The 23189-nt window shown below is 41.6% G+C and overlaps 1 protein-coding gene across 1 annotated transcript in view; it reads right to left on the minus strand.

Moving 5' to 3' along the window:
• Positions 1 to 23189, minus strand: part of LOC139763309 (sodium/hydrogen exchanger 2-like) — a 378447-nt gene that overhangs the window by 65256 nt on the left and 290002 nt on the right. Inside the window, exons 14-15 of the mRNA XM_071689332.1 lie at positions 23025 to 23180; positions 7144 to 7247 (exon numbers count right to left, since the gene is read on the minus strand). Of these exons, the coding sequence (XP_071545433.1) occupies positions 7144 to 7247; positions 23025 to 23180 (260 nt within the window). The remainder of the gene's footprint in view (positions 1 to 7143; positions 7248 to 23024; positions 23181 to 23189) is intronic.

Consider the following 23189-nt stretch of genomic DNA (forward strand, 5'->3'; position numbering starts at 1 on the left):
TTCCTAACTAATTTCCCCAAAGACTATTTCACTATTGCTCTGCCTCCTTCCTACCCACCCTTCTATCTAATGCTCCTGCCCAATGTTCCCACCTACAAATCTATCTATTTTTTCCTACCATTTTGCCAAAAGACAGAGCTGTGTATGTGCTCACCCTAAAAAACTAGAGTAAGAAAAGAGCTTGTGATTTAGTGTTTCCCCAAGTGTTTATTGGAACAAGGAGATTGTTGTCTGTGGAAGCCCCGTCAACATGTGGGTGAGGGAGAAAAAAAGACATTTTCCTATCAGAAATGTGCAACTTGACAACCCTTGAAGTGCTGGCTCCTATGCAGCTGATTAACCCTCCCAAAACCCAGGTAAAGTCCTTAAAGATGTTGGGTGCCTACAATCAAATCTTCACCTATATATAAAAATTCAGTTTCAACCTTAATCTAAACTTTTTTAAAAATTCAACTTTTCAGCTCCTCTTCATGCAAATTTTTCCCCCTATCCTCACTATAACTTTCAGTTTTACTTATCATTAAGATGGTGACCCTTCCCCCACTTTTTAAAAAATTAAAAGTCCACCAGACCAAATCTACCCTTTAACCCTCTCCTTTTCTTTTGTTATCTGAAACAAAACAAGCAACAGAAGCCCTAACCAAGGCCATCCCATAAGCTTTTTATGAGAGAAAGATGATTCCCACAATTCCCTGTGGTCATAAAGGTGCTAAAAGGAAAGGAGCAGGGGGCGGGGAAAACCCCCAAAAAAATTTTACTTTCCCCAAAGGGAAAGGGAAAAAGAAAGGGGGCAAGTGAGGGTTTTCCCCCTTAGACTCTCCTCAGTTCTTTTTGCTGTCTCCCCATTAGCAAGGTAGCACAAAAAAAAGACGAAAGAATGGCCCAACCACCCCCATACAATGTTTAACATACACGTCCAACACACAAAATATACAACCTATAAATCTCAACATAAATTAAACACACACAACTAACATATATTTTTTTTTTTATACTTTGTCGCTGTCTCCCGCGTTTGCGAGGTAGCGCGAGGAAACAGACGAAAGAAATGGCCCAACCCCCATACACACGTACATACACACGTCCACACACGCAAATATACATACCTACACAGCTTTCCATGGTTTACCCCAGACGCTTCACATGCCTTGATTCAATCCACTGACAGCACGTCAACCCCTGTATACCACATCGCTCCAATTCACTCTATTCCTTGCCCTCCTTTCACCCTCCTGCATGTTCAGGCCCCGATCACACAAAATCTTTTTCACTCCATCTTTCCACCTCCAATTTGGTCTCCCTCTTCTCCTCGTTCCCTCCACCTCCGACACATATATCCTCTTGGTCAATCTTTCCTCACTCATTCTCTCCATGTGCCCAAACCATTTCAAAACACCCTCTTCTGCTCTCTCAACCACGCTCTTTTTATTTCCACACATCTCTCTTACCCTTACGTTACTTACTCGATCAAACCACCTCACACCACACATTGTCCTCAAACATCTCATTTCCAGCACATCCATCCTCCTGCGCACAACTCTATCCATAGCCCACGCCTCGCAACCATACAACATTGTTGGAACCACTATTCCTTCAAACATACCCATTTTTGCTTTCCGAGATAATGTTCTCGACTTCCACACATTTTTCAAGGCTCCCAAAATTTTCGCCCCCTCCCCCACCCTATGATCCACTTCCGCTTCCATGGTTCCATCCGCTGACAGATCCACTCCCAGATATCTAAAACACTTCACTTCCTCCAGTTTTTCTCCATTCAAACTCACCTCCCAATTGACTTGACCCTCAACCCTACTGTACCTAATAACCTTGCTCTTATTCACATTTACTCTTAACTTTCTTCTTCCACACACTTTACCAAACTCAGTCACCAGCTTCTGCAGTTTCTCACATGAATCAGCCACCAGCGCTGTATCATCAGCGAACAACAACTGACTCACTTCCCAAGCTCTCTCATCCCCAACAGACTTCATACTTGCCCCTCTTTCCAGGACTCTTGCATTTACCTCCCTAACAACCCCATCCATAAACAAATTAAACAACCATGGAGACATCACACACCCCTGCCGCAAACCTACATTCACTGAGAACCAATCACTTTCCTCTCTTCCTACACGTACACATGCCTTACATCCTCGATAAAAACTTTTCACTGCTTCTAACAACTTGCCTCCCACACCATATATTCTTAATACCTTCCACAGAGCATCTCTATCAACTCTATCATATGCCTTCTCCAGATCCATAAATGCTACATACAAATCCATTTGCTTTTCTAAGTATTTCTCACATACATTCTTCAAAGCAAACACCTGATCCACACATCCTCTACCACTTCTGAAACCGCACTGCTCTTCCCCAATCTGATGCTCTGTACATGCCTTCACCCTCTCAATCAATACCCTCCCATATAGTTTACCAGGAATACTCAACAAACTTATACCTCTGTAATTTGAGCACTCACTCTTATCCCCTTTGCCTTTGTACAATGGCACTATGCACGCATTCCGCCAATCCTCAGGCACCTCACCATGAGTCATACATACATTAAATAACCTTACCAACCAGTCAACAATACAGTCACCCCCTTTTTTAATAAATTCCACTGCAATACCATCCAAACCTGCTGCCTTGCCGGCTTTCATCTTCCGCAAAGCTTTTACTACCTCTTCTCTGTTTACCAAATCATTTTCCCTAACCCTCTCACTTTGCACACCACCACGACCAAAACACCCTATATCTGCCACTCTGTCATCAGACACATTCAACAAACCTTCAAAATACTCATTCCATCTCCTTCTCACATCACCACTACTTGTTATCACCTCCCCATTTACGCCCTTCACTGAAGTTCCCATTTGCTCCCTTGTCTTACGCACCCTATTTACCTCCTTCCAGAACATCTTTTTATTCTCCCTAAAATTTACTGATAGTCTCTCACCCCAACTCTCATTTGCCCTTTTTTTCACCTCTTGCACCTTTCTCTTGACCTCCTGTCTCTTTCTTTTATACTTCTCCCACTCAATTGCATTTTTTCCCTGCAAAAATCGTCCAAATGCCTCTCTCTTCTCTTTCACTAATACTCTTACTTCTTCATCCCACCACTCACTACCCTTTCTAAACAGCCCACCTCCCACTCTTCTCATGCCACAAGCATCTTTTGCGCAATCCATCACTGATTCCCTAAATACATCCCATTCCTCCCCCACTCCCCTTACTTCCACTGTTCTCACCTTTTTCCATTCTGTACACAGTCTCTCCTGGTACTTCCCCACACAGGTCTCCTTCCCAAGCTCACTTACTCTCACCACCTTCTTCACCCCAACATTCACTCCTCTTTTCTGAAAACCCTTACTAATCTTCACCTTAGCCTCCACAAGATAATGATCAGACATCCCTCCAGTTGCACCTCTCAGCACATTAACATCCAAAAGTCTCTCTTTCGCACGCCTGTCAATTAACACGTAATCCAATAACGCTCTCTGGCCATCTCTCCTGCTTACATAAGTATACTTATGTATATCTCGCTTTTTAAACCAGGTATTCCCAATCATCAGTCCTTTTTCAGCACATAAATCTACAAGCTCTTCACCATTTCCATTTACAACACTGAACACCCCATGCATACCAATTATTCCCTCAACTGCCACATTACTCACCTTTGCATTCAAATCACCCATCACTATAACCCGGTCTCGTGCATCAAAACCGCTAACACACTCATTCAGCTGCTCCCAAAACACTTGCCTCTCATGATCTTTCTTCTCATGCCCAGGTGCATATGCACCAATAATCACCCACCTCTCTCCATCAACTTTCAATTTTACCCATATTAATCGAGAATTTACTTTCTTACATTCTGTCACATACTCCCACAACTCCTGTTTCAGGAGTATTGCTACTCCTTCCCTTGCTCTTGTCCTCTCACTAACCCCTGACTTCACTCCCCAGACATTTCCAAACCACTCTTCCCCTTTACCCTTGAGCTTCGTTTCACTCAGAGCCAAAACATCCAGGTTCCTTTCCTCAAACATACTACCTATCTCTCCTTTTTTCACATCTTGGTTACATCCACACACATTTAGGCACCCCACTCTGAGCCTTCGAGGAGGATGATCACTCCCCGCGTGACTCCTTCTTCTGTTTCCCATTTTAGAAAGTTAATACAAGGAGGGGAGGATTTCCGGCCCCCCGCTCCCGTCCCCTCTAGTCGCTTTCTACGACACGCGAGGAATACGTGGGAAGTATTCTTTCACCCCTATCCCCAGGGATAATATACATATATATATACATACACACACACACACACACATACACACACATACGCACATACACACACACACACACACACATACATATATATACATATGAAAAATGTAAGAAACAATTTAGAAAACAAACTTTTAGCTTAAAATGAATGAAAAAATGAATGTCACATAATGGTTCAACCTCTGGCTATGGAAAAGGAAATGTACAATTTATTCACACAAACGTCAATAGCAGTTCTCATCAATTTCACCACTGTATCAATAAGCTTCAATGTCTAAGCTACATTTTTCTCCAACTTCACTATTTTCTTGTCAAAAACACCATGCATGAAAACTATCACTCCAGTAACACAACTATAAACATTTACTTCCCCTTTAAAAGTTCTGGGGAAGTCTGTCTCGATACACTGCGGCGAGGCGACGCGACGCTGACACAATCACTGTCACAATATCACTTCTGCCTCCTCAAGTCAATCTCTCAGCCACAGTGCAGGCCTTCATCGTCGAAATCGGTCTTGTCTTCAGACGTCTCCTCGTAATCACATCCTCGCACGGTACGGGGAGGAAGTTCTACACCCGCGAGATCCTTATCTCCTGAGCTTGTCCCTGAGGTTGTATATCTCTCTTTCCAAACCAGGTATTCCCAATCATCAGTCCTTTTTCAGTACACAAATCTACAAGCTCTTCACCATTTCCATTTACAACACTGAACACCCCATGTACACCAATTATTCCCTCAACTGCCACATTATTCACCTTTGCATTCAAATCACCCATCACTATAACCCGGTCTCGTGCATCAAAACTGCTAACACAGTCATTCAGCTGCTCCCAAAACACTTAGCCTTTCATGATCTTTCTTCTCATGCCCAGGTGCATAGGCACCAATAATCACCCATCTCTCTCCATCCACTTACAATTTTACCTATATCAATCTAAGGTTTACTTTCATACACTCTATTACATACTCCCACAACTCCAGCTTCAGGAGTAGTGTTACTCCTTCCCTTGCTCTTGTCCTCTCACTAACCCCTGACTTAACTCCCAAGACATTCCCAAACCCCTCTTCCCCTTTACCCTTGAGCTTCGTTTCACTCAGAGCCAAACATTCAGGTTCTTTTCCTCAAACATACTACCTATCTCTCCTTTTTTTCTCATCTTGGTTACATCCACACACATTTAGACATCCCAATCTGAGCCTTCAAGGAGGATGAGCACTCCCCGCATGACTCCTCCTTCTGTTTCCCTTTTCAGAAAGTTGAAATACAAGGAGGGGAGGGTTTCTACATATTTATTTATTTATGTATTATCCTTAATCATCGTCTATTGTGTTAGCGAGGTAGCACAAGGAAACAGACGAAGAAGTTCCCAACCCAACCACATACCCATGTATAAACATAAACGTCCACACACGCACATATACATAACTATACATTTCAACGTATATATAAACAGACATATACATACATACACATGTATATATTCATACTTGCTGCCTTCCTCCATTCCCGTTGCCACCCCACCACACATGAAATAGCATTCACCTCCCCCATGCGAGGTAGCGCTAGGAAAAGACAAGAGGCCACATTCATTCACACTCAGTCTGTAGCTATCATCATGTCTAATACACCAAAACCATAGACCTTTTCATGCTTCACATGCCCTGGTTCAATCCACTGACAGCACATCCACCCCTTTACGCCACATCGTTCCAAGTCACTCTATTCTTTGCACACCTTTCACCCTCCTGTAAGTTCACACCCTGATTGCTTAAAATCTTTTTCACTTCATCCTTCCACCTCCAATTTGGTCTCCTGCTTCTTCTCCCCTCCATCTCTGACACATGTATCCTCTTTGTCAATCTTTCCTCACTCATTCTCTCAATGTGACCAAACCATTTCAACACACCCTCTTCTGCTCTCTCAACCACACTCTTTTTATTATCACATATCTCTCTTACTCTCTCATTACTTACTCGATCAAACCACCTCACACCATATATTGTCCTCAAACATTTCATTTCCAGCATGTCCACTCTCCTCCACACAACCCTATCTATAGCCTCAGCCTTGCAATCATATAACATTGTTGGAACCACTATTCCTTCAAACATAACCATTTTTACTCTCCAATGTTCTCGCCTTCCACACATTCTTCAACGCTCCCAGAACTTTTGCCCCCTCCCCCACCCTGTGACTCACTTCTGCTTCCATGGTTCCATCCACTGCTAAGTCCACTCCCAGATATCTAAAACATAGGGAGAGAATGAGTGAGGAAAGGCTGATAAAATATAAATAGATAAATGTGTCAGAAGTGGAAGGGACAAGAAGAACAGACCAAACTAGATATGGAAAACTAAATGTGAAAGATTTTGAGAGCTACTGATGTGAGCATGCAGCAGGGTCAAAGCATGCACAAGATAAGAGTAAATGGAGCAATCTGGTATATATGAGGCAAAATATGAAGCAGCTGGGGGAAACCACGGAGAAGTCCATAGGACCTGGTTGTGGATAAAAGGTTGTGGATTCATTGCATTACTCACATCTAGGATACGGATGTGAACAAACACGGCTTTTTTTTTGGGAAATGAAAAATTAACATTCTAGTCAACACATCATAACAAATGATCATGTTAACTTTTAATACTTCATTATTCTTTTCCCACTAGGTCAAGCAATATTAGTCATTAAGGAAAGTGCTTAGTAATGAGGATCTGTTATGCGATAAAGTGTCAACTAAACTTAATACAGCAACATAAAAACTCATCACTGCCTGAGATCATAAGTTTGGGCCATTCAGTGCTCAACCACCAGCATCTAAAACAGAAACACCCAAGAGAACAAAAAATAATACTTACAACAGTGCAATTTTCTGACAATATCTTTTGTTGTGGTCTGATTCACCTCTGATTCGTAAAAGCCATTTCCCCAAATATCTAGCACTAAAGTAATCCAACAACTCCTGTAAAAGAACAGATTTGGAATACTTTACATATAATGAAAAAATTTTAGAATAAAATTCATGCATAAGTGATAATGTTTTGTCAAAGATATCTCTGATGCCTATTCCCTCCTGAAACAATGCAACAGAGTTTCCATACTTAGTGAACTTTATTACTGCTTCTTAGACTTTAGTACCTCACCCTTAACAGGCCACTGGCAAAGGGCAACTCTATTACAATATTTGCAGATGCTCCTAACTAATGTTCCAACTGACTATTTCTACCTATTGCTCCTGCCTCCGTTCCTACCTACCACTTCTATCTAATGCTCCTGCCTAAATGTTCCTACCTACTAAATCTATCTATTTCTCCTACCATTTTGCCAAAAGACAGAGCTAGTGTATGGTGCTCACCATAAGAAAAGCTAGAGTAATGAAGAGTGAGCTGTGTGAGTTAAGTGTTGCCAAGTGTTATGTGTAACAAGGAGATTGTATGTCTGTGGACAGTCAACATGTGGGTGAGGCAGAAAGAAAAGACAGTTACCTGGATCAGAAGTGTGCAACTTGACAACCATTGAAGTGCTGGCTCACTATGCAGCCATGATTAACCCTCCCAATACCCAGGTAAGTAGTACCTTAAAGATCGTTGGCTGCCTACTAACTACAAATCTTCACCTATATATAAAACTTCAGTTTCATATCCTTATATCTAAACTTTTGATAAAAATTCAACTTTTCAGCTCCTCTTCATGCTAAATTTCATTCCCATATCCTCATCTATAACTTTCAGTTTTACTTATCATTAAGATGGTGACATTCCCTCACTTTTTAAAAATTAAAGTACCACTCAGACTCAAATCTACCTTCAGCATCCCTCTCCTTTTCTTGTGTTATCTGAAACAACACAAGCAACAGAAGCCCTAACCAAGGCCATCCCATTAATGCTATATATATGAGAGAAAGATGACTTCCCACATATTCCCTGTGTGTCATAGAAGGTGACTAAAAGGGAAAGGAGCAGGAGGCTGGAAATCCTCCCAAAAAGTTTTACTTTTCCCAAGGAAGGAACAGAGAAGGGGGCCAAGTGAGGATTTTCCCTCTTAGACTCAGTCCTCAGTTCTTTGTCGCTGTCTCCCGCATTAGCAAGGTAGCACAAGGAAACAGACGAAAGAATGGCCGAACCCACCCACATACATATGTATATACATACACGTCCACACACACAAATATACATACCTATATATCTCAACATATACATATATAAGCACACACAGACATATACATATATTTTTTTTTTTTTGCTTTGTCGCTGTCTCCTGCGTTTGCGAGGTAACGCAAGGAGACAGACGAAAGAAATGGCCCAACCCACCCCCATACACATGTATATACATACGTCCACACACGCAAATATACATACCTACACAGCTTTCCATGGTTTACCCCAGATGCTTCACATGCCCTGATTCAATCCACTGACAGCACGTCAACCCCGGTATACCACATTGATCCAATTCACTCTATTCCTTGCCCTCCTTTAACCCTCCTGCATGTTCAGGCCCCGATCACACAAAATCTTTTTCACTCCATCTTTCCACCTGCAATTTGGTCTCCCACTTCTCCTCGTTCCCTCCACCTCCGACACATATATCCTCTTGGTCAATCTTTCCTCACTCATTCTCTCCATGCACATCGACCCAAGTATACCACATCGTTCCAATTCACTCTATTCCTTGCATGCCTTTCACCATCCTGCATGTTCAGGCCACAATCACTCAAAATCTTCTTCACTCCATCTTTCCACCTCCAATTTGGTCTCCCACTTCTCCTCATTCCCTCCATCTCTGACACATATATCCTCTTCGTCAATCTTTCCTCACTCATTCTCTCCATGTGACCAAACCATTTCAAAACACCCTCTTCTGCTCTCTCATCCACACTCTTTTTATTTCCACACATCTCTCTTACCCTTACATTACTTACTCAATCAAACCACCTCACACCACATATTGTCCTCAAACATCTCATTTCCAGCACATCCACCCTCCTCCACACAACTCTATCCATAGCCCATGCCTTGCAACCATACAACATTGTTGGAGCCACTATTCCTTCAAACATACCCATTTTTGCTTTCCGAGATAATGTTCTCGACTTCCACACATTCTTCAAGGCTCCCAGAATTTTTGCCCCCTCTCCCACCCTATGATTCACTTCCGCTTCCATGGTTCCATCCACTGCCAAATCCACTCTCAGATATCTAAAACACTTCACTTCCTCTAGTTTTTCTCCATTCAAACTTACCTCCCAATTGACTTGACCCTCAACCCTACTGTACCTAATAACCTTGCTCTTATTCACATTTACTCTCAGCTTTCTTCTTTCACACACTTTACCAAACTCAGTCACCAGCTTCTGCAGTTTCTCACATGAATCAGCCACCAGCGCTGTATCATCAGCGAACAACAACTGACCCACTTCCCAAGCTCTCTCATCCACAACAGACTGCATACTCGCCCCTCTTTCCAAATCTCTTGCATTCACCTCCCTAACAACCCCATCCATAAACAAATTAAACAACCATGGAGACATCACACACCCTTGCCGCAAACCAACATTCACTGAGAACCAATCACTTTCCTCTCTTCCTACATGCACACATGCCTTACATCCTCGATAAAAACTTTTCACTGCTTCTAACAACTTGCCTCCCACACCATATATTCTTATTACCTTCTACAGAGCATCTCTATCAACTCTTATCATATGCCTTCTCCAAATCCATAAATGCTACATACAAATCCATTTGCTTTTCTAAGTATTTCTCACATACATTCTTCAAAGCAAACACCTGATTCACACATCCACTACCACTTCTGAAACCACACTGCTCTTCCCCAATCTGATGCTCTGTACATGCCTTCACCCTCTCAATCAATACCCTCCCATATAATTTACCAGGAATACTCAACAAACTTATACCTCTGTAATTTGAGCACTCACCTTTGTCCCCTTTGCCTTTGTACAATGGCACTATGCAAGCATTCCGCCAATCCTCAGGCACCTCACCATGAATCATACATACATTAAATGACTTTACCAACCAGTCAACAATACAGTCACCCCCTTTTTTAATAAATTCCACTGCAACACTATCCAAACCTGCTGCCTTACCGGCTTTCATCTTCCGCAAAGCTTTTACTACCTCTTCTCTGTTTACCAATTCATTTTCCCTAACCCTCTCACTTTGCATACCACCTCGACCAAAACACCCTATATCTGCCACTCTATCATCAAACGCATTCAACAAACCTTCAAAATACTCACTCCATCTCCTTCTCACATCACCACTACTTGTTATCACCTACCCATTAGCCCCCTTCACTGAAGTTCCCATTTGTTCCCTTGTCTTATGCACTTTATCTACCTCTTTCCAAAACATCTTTTTATTCTCCCTAAAATTTAATGATACTCTCTCACCCCAACTCTCATTTGCCCTCTTTTTCACCTCTTGCATCTTTCTCTTGACCTCCTGCCTCTTTCTTTTATACATCTCCCACTCATTTGCATTCATTATTTCCCTGCAAAAATCGTCCAAATGCCTCTCTCTTCTCTTTCACTAATAATCTTACTTCTTCATCCCACCACTCACTACCCTTTCTAATCTGCCCACCTCCCACGCTTCTCATGCCACAAGCATCTTTTACGCAAGCCATCACTGCTTCCCTAAATACATCCCATTTCTCCCCCACTCCCCTTACCTCCTTTGTTCTCACCTTTTTCCATTCTGTACTCCCTGGGGATAGGGGAGAAAGAATACTTCCTAAGCATTTCCTGCATGTTGTAGAAGACGACTAAAAGGTGAGGGAACAAGGGGCGTGAAATCCTCCCCTCTCAGTTCTTTTGTTTTTATCCAAAGGAAGGAACAGGGAAGGGGGCCAGGTGAAGATATTCCCTCAAAGACCCAGTCCTCTGTTCTTAACGCTACCTCGCTAACGCGGAAAATGGCGAATAGCTTCAATGAATAAAGGCTCATATTGGAGTGTCTAAGTGTGTGTGGATATAACCAGGATGAGAAAAAAAGAAGAGATAGGCAGTATGTTTGAGGAAAGGAACCTGGATGTTTTGGCTCTGATTGAAACAAAGCTCGAGGGTAAAGGGGAAGAGTAGTTTGGGAATGTCTTGGGAGTAAAGTCAGGGGTTAGTGAGAGGACGAGAGCAAGGGAAGGAGTAGCACTACTCCTGAAACAGGAGTGGTGGGAGTATGTGATAGAGTGTATGAAAGTAAACTCTACATTGATATGGGTAAAACTATTATCCAAACTTCTGCCAATAGAAGTGTTTTGAGAAATCTGTGTGTGTGAATTCCAGAACCTAGGACTTTGATGCTGCAATCTAATAGCATGGCTGAGACCTAAACATACCACAGGAATCGTCTGAAGCACAGAGCAAAGCTGAAGGACAGTCTGGCACAAGGGTTGTTTGTCCCATCAGAGGGTTACTAACATCACTAAATCCTGAAAAAAAATCTAGTTTAAAGAGAACTTCATCTAGAAATTAAACTAGGGGAAGAGAACTCAACTGGTTCCATCAACTCCAGTCCTGGGAAAAGGTATCTGTTGTCACTGTCCATGCAAATAAAAATGGAGAAGCATAATTCAGGAGCAATACACTGGCTCTGGATGTGAACAGGTCCAAATGAAGTAAGGATTCAGGTGAACATTTCATTTTCCTTCAAACATCTATTACTAAAACTTGAGAGGGCATCTGCCCAAACATTGTATATTCCAATTAGGAAATGTTTAGAGAACCAGGTCCTTGAACACAGCCACACAAAAAATCTTTTTGTTTAACTCTAAGAGAGGCAGAAGTGTGCAAGAGCCTCTGTATAATTGGCATTCAACAGTGACTGTATTGTCCATTAAGAACAAAAATTAGCATCCAGGTTTTGGAAAAAAAAAACATGCTAGAGTTGCTGCATTTGCTTAAGCCTTCAAGAGGATCACAGAAAGAATCCTAGGCAAAACCTTCTAGAGATTCTTATCATTGGTCCACAATGCCACGAGATCAAGAGTCTTCCCCAGATCTTTTTTTCTTTAAAGATCTCAAGTAGCTACAGACACTGCAGGAAAGAAAGTGTTTACAATGCCATGTTGCTGCAGAGGGCTGAAAAATTATCTTCCCAGAATTCAATTCAGCTGATGTGGCACCACTAAGGTCTGAGACTGTAAGGCAGTTGCAGCATCTACTTAATCCAGGCTTTGTGCTTTGAAAAAGAGTGAGCCCATGAGGGTATACCACCCTATTCCCATCAAGTAAAAAGTTTGGCTAGAAACCATAAGACTGTCCTAGTAACAATTTGAACCAAATCTGAGAGGTCTTCATGAGTGACACTCTAGTATGGATCATTCACCTCTGAGGGTAACCACCAGAAAAAAAAGTAAGATGTCCTAACACAATGGCTATGGGGAAGCTAAGTTTCTGAAAAAAAATCTATAATGTTATGTACAACTTGAAAATGTATTAATCAAGAATGCAAAAAAAATCTCAGTCTGGGATATACTTGGAAAATGCTTAAATGTATCCTTTAAAACTAGATCAACCATTCAGAAAATAAACTGTTTCAACAAACAAACATTCTGATGAGAAATTCAGATAAATTCTTTTTGTCTGATTCCTATTTGGGGACTAGAAAGAATGTTGACTAAAAACTAACCTTCACTGCAGGTTGTATGACATACTTGTATAATATCTCTACCAACGCACCACAGTTGAGGTATGTCTGGAAGCTTCCCAGATGGGGTTGGATCTATCTCCAAAACCAGCCCAAATCTCTTTATCAACTGGAAAAACCATAATTGAACTTCCCAAAACTCAAAAGTATTGGAGACAATACCAGATGGGCTACAAGTATCATATGGAGATACCCATAAGGACCCACTATTTGAGAACATGATACACCTCATACAAGTGGGTTAAGTCCTCAGGCTCCTCCTTTAATACTGTGCACTGTGACTGTCTGGAAGGAATAACTCTGCCTCTGGCAAGGTGAGGTTTAGAAGTATTCTTATCTAAGGGAGAAGGAAGGGAATGATGAAGCAATTTAGAATTATTCCCCTTAAGCTTAGGAATAACAGACCATCAAGTTAATTGTCTCTTACACCAGGTGCAGATGATATATGGATAATGGATGGGATTTTTCTCATCTGAGACACGGATACGGGAGGGGGATTTCTTGTCCAAGATATGATTCACGGAAAAAATTTCTTAACACTAACTGCCTTTGTTGATCTAATTCTGAAAACCTTTTGGACATCCTCAAAGGGTAAGGGTATCACAAATGGGTGATGAATACAATAATTCCACCTGTTCACTCTAATCAAAAGAAGCCTCTGCCCACAGTCTGCACTACTACTGATAACCCAAAAACTGAATAAAATCCTCTAATAAGTGGGTGAAGTTGTTTTAAGGTATCCATAAAGATCTCCTCATGAACTGAACTTATTTAAATGATCCACCAAGGAGATATAACATTCACAGAGGACAGGAAAATCTGCAAAGACTTAGAGAAGACTTTCCAGAATGATATAAACTCATTTCTTGCTTTATGTGGTGGTTATGTTCTGTGATACTCTCACACAAAGAGAAATTCCACATAGCAAACCAATATACATAGAAAAAATTACATATATGCAGCAGCTTCATAGTCAGCTGATTCTCCCTTTACCTTCACAATATGTAGCTTCAAACATCGAATAAACTTATCAAGCCATCCTTAACTTGCTTAAAATAGCTCAGTCTCAGCTACATAGTCTTCCTTACATAAACATTCATAAATCTTCAGAGTTTTTGATATGAGGTAAAGATTACTTGGGCTGTTTTTTCCTCTCATGCCCTATGTATTATAAGAACATTTTCTCCATCTTCTCCTTAAGTGGTTGATTTCTAACCCCTGTGGTTACCTTGGCAGACAGTGTAGTGGAGTGGACCACAGCATCTCAGATTTTCTCTGCATTCTTCATGTTGTGAACTGTAGATTCAATCACCACAGCACCTTAGGTTTTCTCTGTATTCTTCATGTTGTGGATTGTAGATTCCATCAGGTTGTAAGCTTGCCCAGGCACTGATGCTACCTCACCAGCATTTGTATATTGTAATATTTCTTGCTTCATTTTAAGGCCAGAAATATTCTCCAATAAAATTCTTGTTCTGAGGTAGAAGATGCTGCTAGATGTTGGATGCCATATCATCAAAGACAGGAAGTTAGAGGAAAATCTCATTAGCAAGTACGCCCAAATCGTACAAGAAGTAATTGCAAGACTGACCCATTGGTGGAAACTTAATACATTCCAAACAGAAACCATGCTTGCTCCATCTGCCAACCCTTACAGAAGTTTGGGTGCACTTTGTAATGCATACACCCACATAGCAAAATATTTTGACTGAATACAAAATGGGAAAAGATGAAATTGGTTCCTTGTATGATAGCAAAACTGTATATAGTGACCATGCATAAAGTGAGGACTAGACTAAGTAAAAGTGGAGTTGGATTCTAATATCTTAATGAGAGATTTTACATCCTCAGACTGTTAAGACTAGCAACAAATTCCTTTAAAGGAGACAAGATACACTGGAAAGTCCAAGAATGGCCTGTAACAAATCTGCAAATCACAGTTACATTCCTGAAAACACAATGACAAGCTGTTTGAATTCTGTGAGGGCTTACTTGGTGCAGACCCTATTCTTCTTTAGGGTGATGGATGTGGAAGAAAAAACTGTGATTACATCCCAAAATCAAGATCCTTGTGCAATAATATTCGTTATAGGATCCTTCTGGTATTGATTGGCTTCCAAGATATGGAAACCAGTACTAAGCCATCAAATACAATTCTTTATTTCATTTCTAAATTACTAAAAAGAGATTCTCCTGATCAACTTCCATGTAAAAAGTTCTGGAATCAAAGCTATTGTCCTCCAAGGCAAAGGATGACTAGGGGTTCCATGGCCAATTGGAATCTTGCAAATATTCTGATTTATCATAATGGGACCAAGATAATCCTCTGATGGAAAACATGAGGGATATAAGTCAGCAAGAGACGCTACAATGTTACACTTTACTAGAACACATATATAATAAGAAAGAAACAAAATAAAAGGGAAACTGATCTGTAATAGGCCAACAGACAGCAGCCACTAGAACACAGGTACGTGACAAAACCCAAGCTCTCTTTCACTCAATGATGCTGGCTAATCAGTTTCTGTTAACTGTGATTTGGCCAAAAAAGGTGTTCATGAGAGAGCTTCCCCAAAATCTTTTGGGGTTTTAAGTTATCTGGCCAATAATGCCCAAGCCTACCACTAATGCCCTAGCCTACCACGGTTTCAACAACCACAGTTTCATGTGTACAAACTTAGAATAATGTACATAACTCATCAAGTATGACATCAAGTTTTTAGCATGAACAATTTTCCACAAGACCCCCAAAATTTCTTTTTTTGAGTTGCATGCACTAAGTAAGTGCAATATGAGCATGATACCATGCAGCATTGCAGGGGTGAGCTACAAAGAAGCCTTTTAAGCAGGTTAGTTAGCTGCCTGCTTTGTAGGAGCAAGGAGTAGTGACATCAAGGCTGACATACTGCTATCATATTATGACCTTAGAGTTTTGTACATAATTCCTTTGTACTTTTAGAGAATAAATTTGTTTTTGAAACCTGAAAATCCTTGCTTTTACCCTTAAGTTTTCAGTATAGGACTTAAGAGATGTATCTCATAGGTTACTTCCCCTAACTCCCATTTCCTATAAACCCTTTAACTGCCAACCAATGTTTTACCAGGCATAGGGTCTACCAGGAATGCAACCCCCACAATTGGCAAGGAACTTCTGTATCTCACTTGTCTGTGGGACACTGAAGAGGAGAAATCATGTTTTCTCTTCATCACTATAACACATGACTTATCTCTTGCTGCACTTAGATCTAGGAACTTTTTCTCAAGTGCCAAATGATTTCAAGCTTTGCCATACAATGTCTCTTATGCTGTTCTTCATGCACATTTTCACCCTAATTTCATTCAAAACCCATCACAAAGCACTTTTCACATATTTGTTCACTGTTTCCCGAGTTAATCAGGTAGTTCCAGGAATAAATGAAGATAAGGCCTCATTCATCACTCACATCCTTTCTCTAACTGTCACTTGTAATGTTCCAAAACCATAGCAACCTGTCCTCAACCAGGTTCCACAGACCTTTCTGTGACTTCCTTCAGTTGCTCACCTGCCCTAGTTCAGTCTAATGACAGTATGTCATCCCCTTCAAACCACTTCCCTCATAATCAATATATCCCATGCACCCTCTCACCCTCCTGCATGTTCAGGCCCTGAGCACTCAAATCTTTTTCCACTTCAACTTTCAATCTCCAATTTGGTCTCCTGCTTCTCCTTGTCCCCTCCACCTTAGACACATATATCCTCGCTGTCAACCTTTCCTCAATCATTCTCTCCATATGTCAAAAAAAAAAATCCAAACTTTAAAGAATCTATATGTAAATTAAAGTTCAATTTTCCCCACTAAGCTCATATTGTTCACAACTCATTTTTTTTCCTATCAAACCTCCGCCCCATAACTGAAGCAGTGCCACAAACAAACTAAAAACCACAGCCCTCTACAAATAGACAAATCTCAAACACCTCTCCAGGGTTTCCTCTAACTACCTTGTATATTGAGGTTTACCCCATTTACAGAAATGTCTGTCAACATCAATTTTATTTCTAACTATACATAAATTTCTGTCCTTCAAGTCTGCCACTATGATTCCCACCCCTATAAAATCATTTAGGTTCTTTCTATTTGGTTTCTTACATTTCAATATTCCATGCAACACACAATACTATCTCATATCCCTGGGGATTGGGGAGACAGAATAATTCCCACGCATTCCCCACACGTTGTAGAAGGCAACTAAAGGGGATGGGAGTGGGGGGCTGGAAACCCTTCCCTCCTTGTATTTTAACTTTCTAAAAGGGGAAGCAGGAGAAGGAGTCAAATGGGGTGTGCTCATCCTCCATGAAGGCTCAGACTGGGGTGTATACATGTGTGTGGATGTAATCAAGATGAGAAAAAAGGAGAGATAGGTAGTATGTTTGAGGAAAGGAACCTGGATGTTTTGGCTCTGAGTGAAACGAAGCTCAGGGGTAAAAGGGAAGAGTGGTTTGGGAATGTTTTGAGAGTAAAATCAGGGGTTGGTGAGAGGACAAGAGCAAGGGAAGGAGTAGTACTACTCTTGAAACAGGAGTTGTGGGAGTACTTGATAGTGTGTAAGAAAGTAAACTCTAGACTGATATGGGTAAAACTGAAAGTGGACGGAGAGAGAAGGGTGATTATTGGTGCCTATGCACCTGCGCATGAGAAGAAAGATAATGAGAGGCAAGTGTTTTGGGAGCAGCTGAGTGAGTGTGTTAGTAGTTTTGATGCACGAGACCGGGTTATAGTGATGGGTGATTTGAATGCAAAGGTGAGTAATGTGGCAGTTGAGGGAATAATTGGTGTGCATGGGGTGTTCAGTGTTATAAATGGAAATGGTGAAGAGCTTGTAGATTTGTGTGCTGAAAAAGGACTGGTGACTGGGAATACCTGGTTTAAAAACAGCGATATACAGAAGTATGTGTATGTAAGTAGGAGAGAGAGGCACACAAAAGATAGACTTTTGGATGTTAATGTGCTGAGAGGGGTAACTGGGGGGGTGTCTGATCATTATTTTGTGGAGGCAAAGGCGAAGATTTGTAGAGGATTTCAGAAAACAAGAGAGAATGTTGGGGGTGAAGAGAGTGGTGAGAGTAAGTGAGCTTGGGAAGGAGACTTGTGTGAGGAAGTACCAGGAGAGACTGAGTGCAGAATGGAAAAAGGCGAGAGCAAAGGATGTAAGGGGAGTGGGGGAGGAATGGGATGTATTTAGGGAAGCAGTGATGGCTTGTGCAAAAGATACTTGTGGCATGAGAAGCATGGGAGGTGGGCTGATTAGAAAGGGTAGTGAGTGATGGGATGAAGAAGTGATATTATTAGTGAGAGAGAAGAGAGAGGCATTTGGACAAGTTTTGCAGGGAAAGAGTGCAAATGACTGGGAGATGTATAAAAGAAAGAGGCAGGAGGTCAAGAGAAAAGTGCAAGAGGTGAAAAAGAGGGCAAATGAGAGTTGGGGTGAGAGAGTATCATTAAATTTTAGGGAGAATAAAAAGATGTTTTGGAAGTAGGTAAATAAACTGCGTAAGACAAGAGAACAAATGGGAACATCGGTGAAGGAGGTTAATGGGGAGGTAATAACAAGTAGTGGAGATGTGAGGAGATGGAGTGAGTAGTTTGAAGGTTTGTTGAGAGTGTTAGATGATAGAGTGGCAGACATAGGGTGTTTTGGTTGAGGTGGTGTGCAAAGTGAGAGGGTTAGGGAGAATGATTTGGTAAACAGAGAAGAGGTAGCAAAACCTTTGCAGAAGATGAAAGCCGGCAAGGCAGTGGGTTTGGATGGTACTGCAGTGGAATTTATTAAAAATGGGGGGGGGGGACGTGTTGTTGACTAATTGGTAAGGATATTTAATGTACGTATGACTCATGGTAAATTATATGGGAAGGTATTGATTGAGAGGGTGAAGGCATGTACAGAGCATCAGATTGGGGAAGAGCAGTGTGGTTTCAGAAGTGGTAGAGGATGTGTGGATCAGGTGTTTGCTTTGAAGAATGTATGTGAGAAATACTTAGAAAAGCAAATGGATTTGTATGTAGCATTTATGGATCTGGAGAAGGCATATGATAGAGTTGATAGAGATGCTCTGTGGAAGGTATTAAGAATATATGGTGTGGGAGGAAAGTTGTTAAAGCAGTGAAAAGTTTTTATCGAGGATGTAAGGCATGTGTACGTGTAGGAAGAGAGGAAAGTGATTGGTTCTCAGTGAATGTAGGTTTGCGGCAGGGGTGTGTGATGTCTCCATGGTTGTTTAATTTGTTTATGGATGGGGTCGTTAGGGAGGTAAATGCAAGAGTTTTGGAAAGAGGGGCAAGTATGAAGTCTGTTGGGGATGAGAGAGCTTGGGAAGTGAGTCAGTTGTTGTTCGCTGATGATACAGCGCTGGTGGCTGATTCATGTGAGAAACTGCAGAAGCTGGTGACTGAGTTTGGTAAAGTGTGTGGAAGAAGAAAGTTAAGAGTAAATGTGAATAAGAGCAAGGTTATTAGGTACAGTAGGGTTGAGGGTCAAGTCAATTGGGAGGTGAGTTTGAATGGAGAAAAACTGGAGGAAGTGAAGTGTTTTAGATATCTGGGAGTGGATCTGGCAGCGGATGGAACCATGGAAGCGGAAGTGGATCATAGGTTGGGGGAGGGGGCGAAAATTCTGGGGGCCTTGAAGAATGTGTGGAAGTCGAGAACATTATCTCGGAAAGCAAAAATGGGTATGTTTGAAGGAATAGTGGTTCCAACAATGTTGTATGGTTGCGAGGCGTGGGCTATGGATAGAGTTGTGCGCAGGAGGATGGATGTGCTGGAAATGAGATGTTTGAGGACAATGTGTGGTGTGAGGTGGTTTGATCGAGTGAGTAACGTAAGGGTAAGAGAGATGTGTGGAAATAAAAAGAGCGTGGTTGAGAGAGCAGAAGAGGGTGTTTTGAAGTGGTTTGGGCACATGGAGAGGATGAGTGAGGAAAGATTGACCAAGAGGATATATGTGTCGGAGGTGGAGGGAACAAGGAGAAGAGGGAGACCAAATTGGAGGTGGAAAGATGGAGTGAAAAAGATTTTGTGTGATCAGGGCCTGAACATGCAGGAGGGTGAAAGGAGGGCAAGGAATAGAGTGAATTGGAGCGATGTGGTATACCGGGGTTGACGTGCTGTCAGTGGATTGAATCAAGGCATGTGAAGCGTCTGGGGTAAGCCATGGAAAGCTGTGTAGGTATGTATATTTGCGTGTGTGGACGTATGTATATACATGTGTATGGGGGGGTTGGGCCATTTCTTTCGTCTGTTTCCTTGCGCTACCTCGCAAACGCGGGTGACAGCGACAAAGTATAAAAAAAAAAAAAAATGACTCATGGTGAGGTGCCTGAGGATTGGCAGAATGCATACATAGTGCCATTGTACAAAGGCAAAGGGGATAAAGGTGACTGTGTTGTTGACTGGTTGGTAAGGATATTTAATGTATGTATGACTCATGGTGAAGTGCCTGAGTATTGGTGAAATGCATGCATAGTGCCATTATACAAGGGTAAAGGTGATAAAGGTGAGTGCTCAAATTACAGAGGTATAAGTCTGCTGAGTATTCCTGGGAAATTATATGGGAGGGTATTGACTGATAGGGTGAAAGCATATACAGAGCATCAGATTGGGGAAGAGCAGTGTGGTTTCAAAAGTGGGAGAGGATGTGTGGATTAGGTGTTTGCTTTGAAGAATGTATGTTAGAAATACTGTGAAAAGCAAATGGATTTGTATGTAGCATTTATGGATTTGGAGAAGGCATGTGATAGAGTTGATAGAGATGCTCTGTGGAAGGTATTAAGAATATATGGTGTGGGAGGCAGCTTGCTAGAAGAAGTGAAAAGTTTTTATTGAGGATGTAAGGCATGTGTATGAGTAGGAAGAGACAAAAGTGATTGGTTCTCAGTGAATGTTGGTTTGCGGCAGGGATGCGTGATGTCTCCATGGTTGTTTAACTTGTTTATGGATGGGGTTGGTAGGGAGGTGAATGCAAGAGTTTTATAGAGAGGGGCAAGTATGCAGTCTGTTGTGGATGAGAGGGCTTGGGAACCAAGTCAGTTGTTATTCGCTGATGATACAGCACTGGTGACTGATTCGGGTGAGAAACTGCAGAAGCTGGTGACTGAGTCTGGTACAGTGTGTAAAAGAAGAAAGCTGAGAGTAAATGTGGATAAGAGCAAGGTTATTAGGTACAGTAGGGGTTGAGGGACATGTCAATGGGAGGTAAGTTTGAATGGAGAAAAACTGGAGGAAGTGAAGTGTTTTAGATAACTGGGAGCGGATTTGGCAGCGGATGGAACCATGGAAGCAGAAGTGAGTCACAGGGTGGGGGAGGGGGCGAAAGTTCTGGGAGCATTGAAAAATGTATGGAAAACGAGAACATTATCTCGGAAAACAAAATGGGTATGTTTGAAGAAATAGTGATTCCAACAATGTTATGTGGTTGCGAGGCGTGGGTTATAGATAGAGTTTTGGAGAGAAGGGTGGATGTGTTGTAAATGAAATGTTTGAGGACAATATGTGGTGTGAGGTGGTTTGATGAAGTAAGTAATGAAAGGGTAAGAGAGATGTGTAGTAATAAAAAGAGTGGTTGAGAGAGCAGAAGAGGGTGTTTTGAAATGGTTTGGTCACATGGAGAGAATGAGTGAGGAAAGACTGACAAAGAGGATATATTTGTCAAAGGTGGTGGGAACGAGAAGTGGGAGACCACATTGGAGGTGGAAAGATGGAGTGAAAAAGATTTTGAGTGATCGGGGCCTGAACATGCAGGAGGGTGAAAGGCATGCAAGGAATAGAGTGAATTGGAACGATGTGGTATACCGGGGTCGACATGCTGTCAATGGATTGAACCAGGGCATGTGAAGCGTCTGGGGTAAACCATGGAAAGTTTTGTGGGGCCTGGATGTCGAAAGGAAGCTATGGTTTTGGTGCATTATACATGACAGCTAGAGACTGAGTGTGAACAGATGTGGCCTTTGTTGTCTTTTTCCAGCACTACCTCGTGCACATGCGGCGGGAGGGGGTTGTTATTTCTTGTGTGGCGGGGTGGCGATGGGAATGAATAAAGGCAGACAGTATGAATTATGTACATGTGTATATATGTATAAGTCTGTGTGTGTATATATATTATCCCTGGGGATAGGGGAGAAAGAATACTTCCCACGTATTCCCTGCGTGTCATAGAAGGCGACTAAAAGGGAAGGGAGCGGGGGGCTGGAAATCCCCCCCTCTTGGTTCTTTTTAATTTTCCAAAAGAAGGAACAGAGAAGGGGGCCAGGTGAGGATATTCCCTCAAAGGCCTAGTCCTCTGTTCTTAATGCTACCTCGCTAACATGGGACATGGCAAATAGTATGAAAGAAAAGAAAGAAAGAAGTGTATATGTATGTATACATCATTGAGATGTATTGGTATGAATATGCACGTGAGGACGTGTATGTATATACATGTGTATGTGGGTGGGTTGGGCCATTCTTTAGTCTGTTTCCTTGCGCTACCTCGCTAATGCGGGAGACAGCGACAAAGTATAATAAATTTTAATATAATACTGATACCTACTGTAAACAAGTAGTGCAAGTAAGATAACAGAGTACCCCTGAAATAATCTTCCATATGTGCTGGACATATACAAGGTTTAGGTGCACATGAAACCCAGCTATCAAATACTAGTCTGACAATATTGCAGTTAACATCTGCAGAACAATACTACAATACTGTATATTCAACAAAATTTGTTTGTGCAAAGTTACACTTTAAAAATTATCTGTAGGCCTTCCAAGACCTAACTGAGGACCCTGTGACCGTCATTTGGGTCAGGACCTGAGGCTGATAAGCACTAAGTTTGATAGTGTACATTAAGCCTAATTAGATACTCTAAGCCAAACCTTTCAGGTATCAAATTCATATGGAGCTGATCAAAATCTTCATATTACTTCTATATCATTCATTTTATCTATCAGCTCTAATCTATCTCAAGCCAAGTTCCTCATGTTTCACCACTGTAAGTCTTTCAGCATTTCTCTTTCACTCATCCCTATCAATCTCTACACTACATTTCTACTCACCCAGAAGTAGAAACGTCCATGGTGGCCAATAATCTCCTCCACACCTGCTGAAATGTGATCCATGGCTGTATCATTAATTACTTCAAGAAAACTTTTATCACCATATTTTCGTTTCTGAATATGAAGGAGGTTGACAAGAGGTCTAATCGTTATACCCTGAGGATA

This window comes from Panulirus ornatus, chromosome 46 (assembly GCF_036320965.1).
Source record: "Panulirus ornatus isolate Po-2019 chromosome 46, ASM3632096v1, whole genome shotgun sequence".
Classification (NCBI taxonomy): domain Eukaryota; kingdom Metazoa; phylum Arthropoda; class Malacostraca; order Decapoda; family Palinuridae; genus Panulirus; species Panulirus ornatus.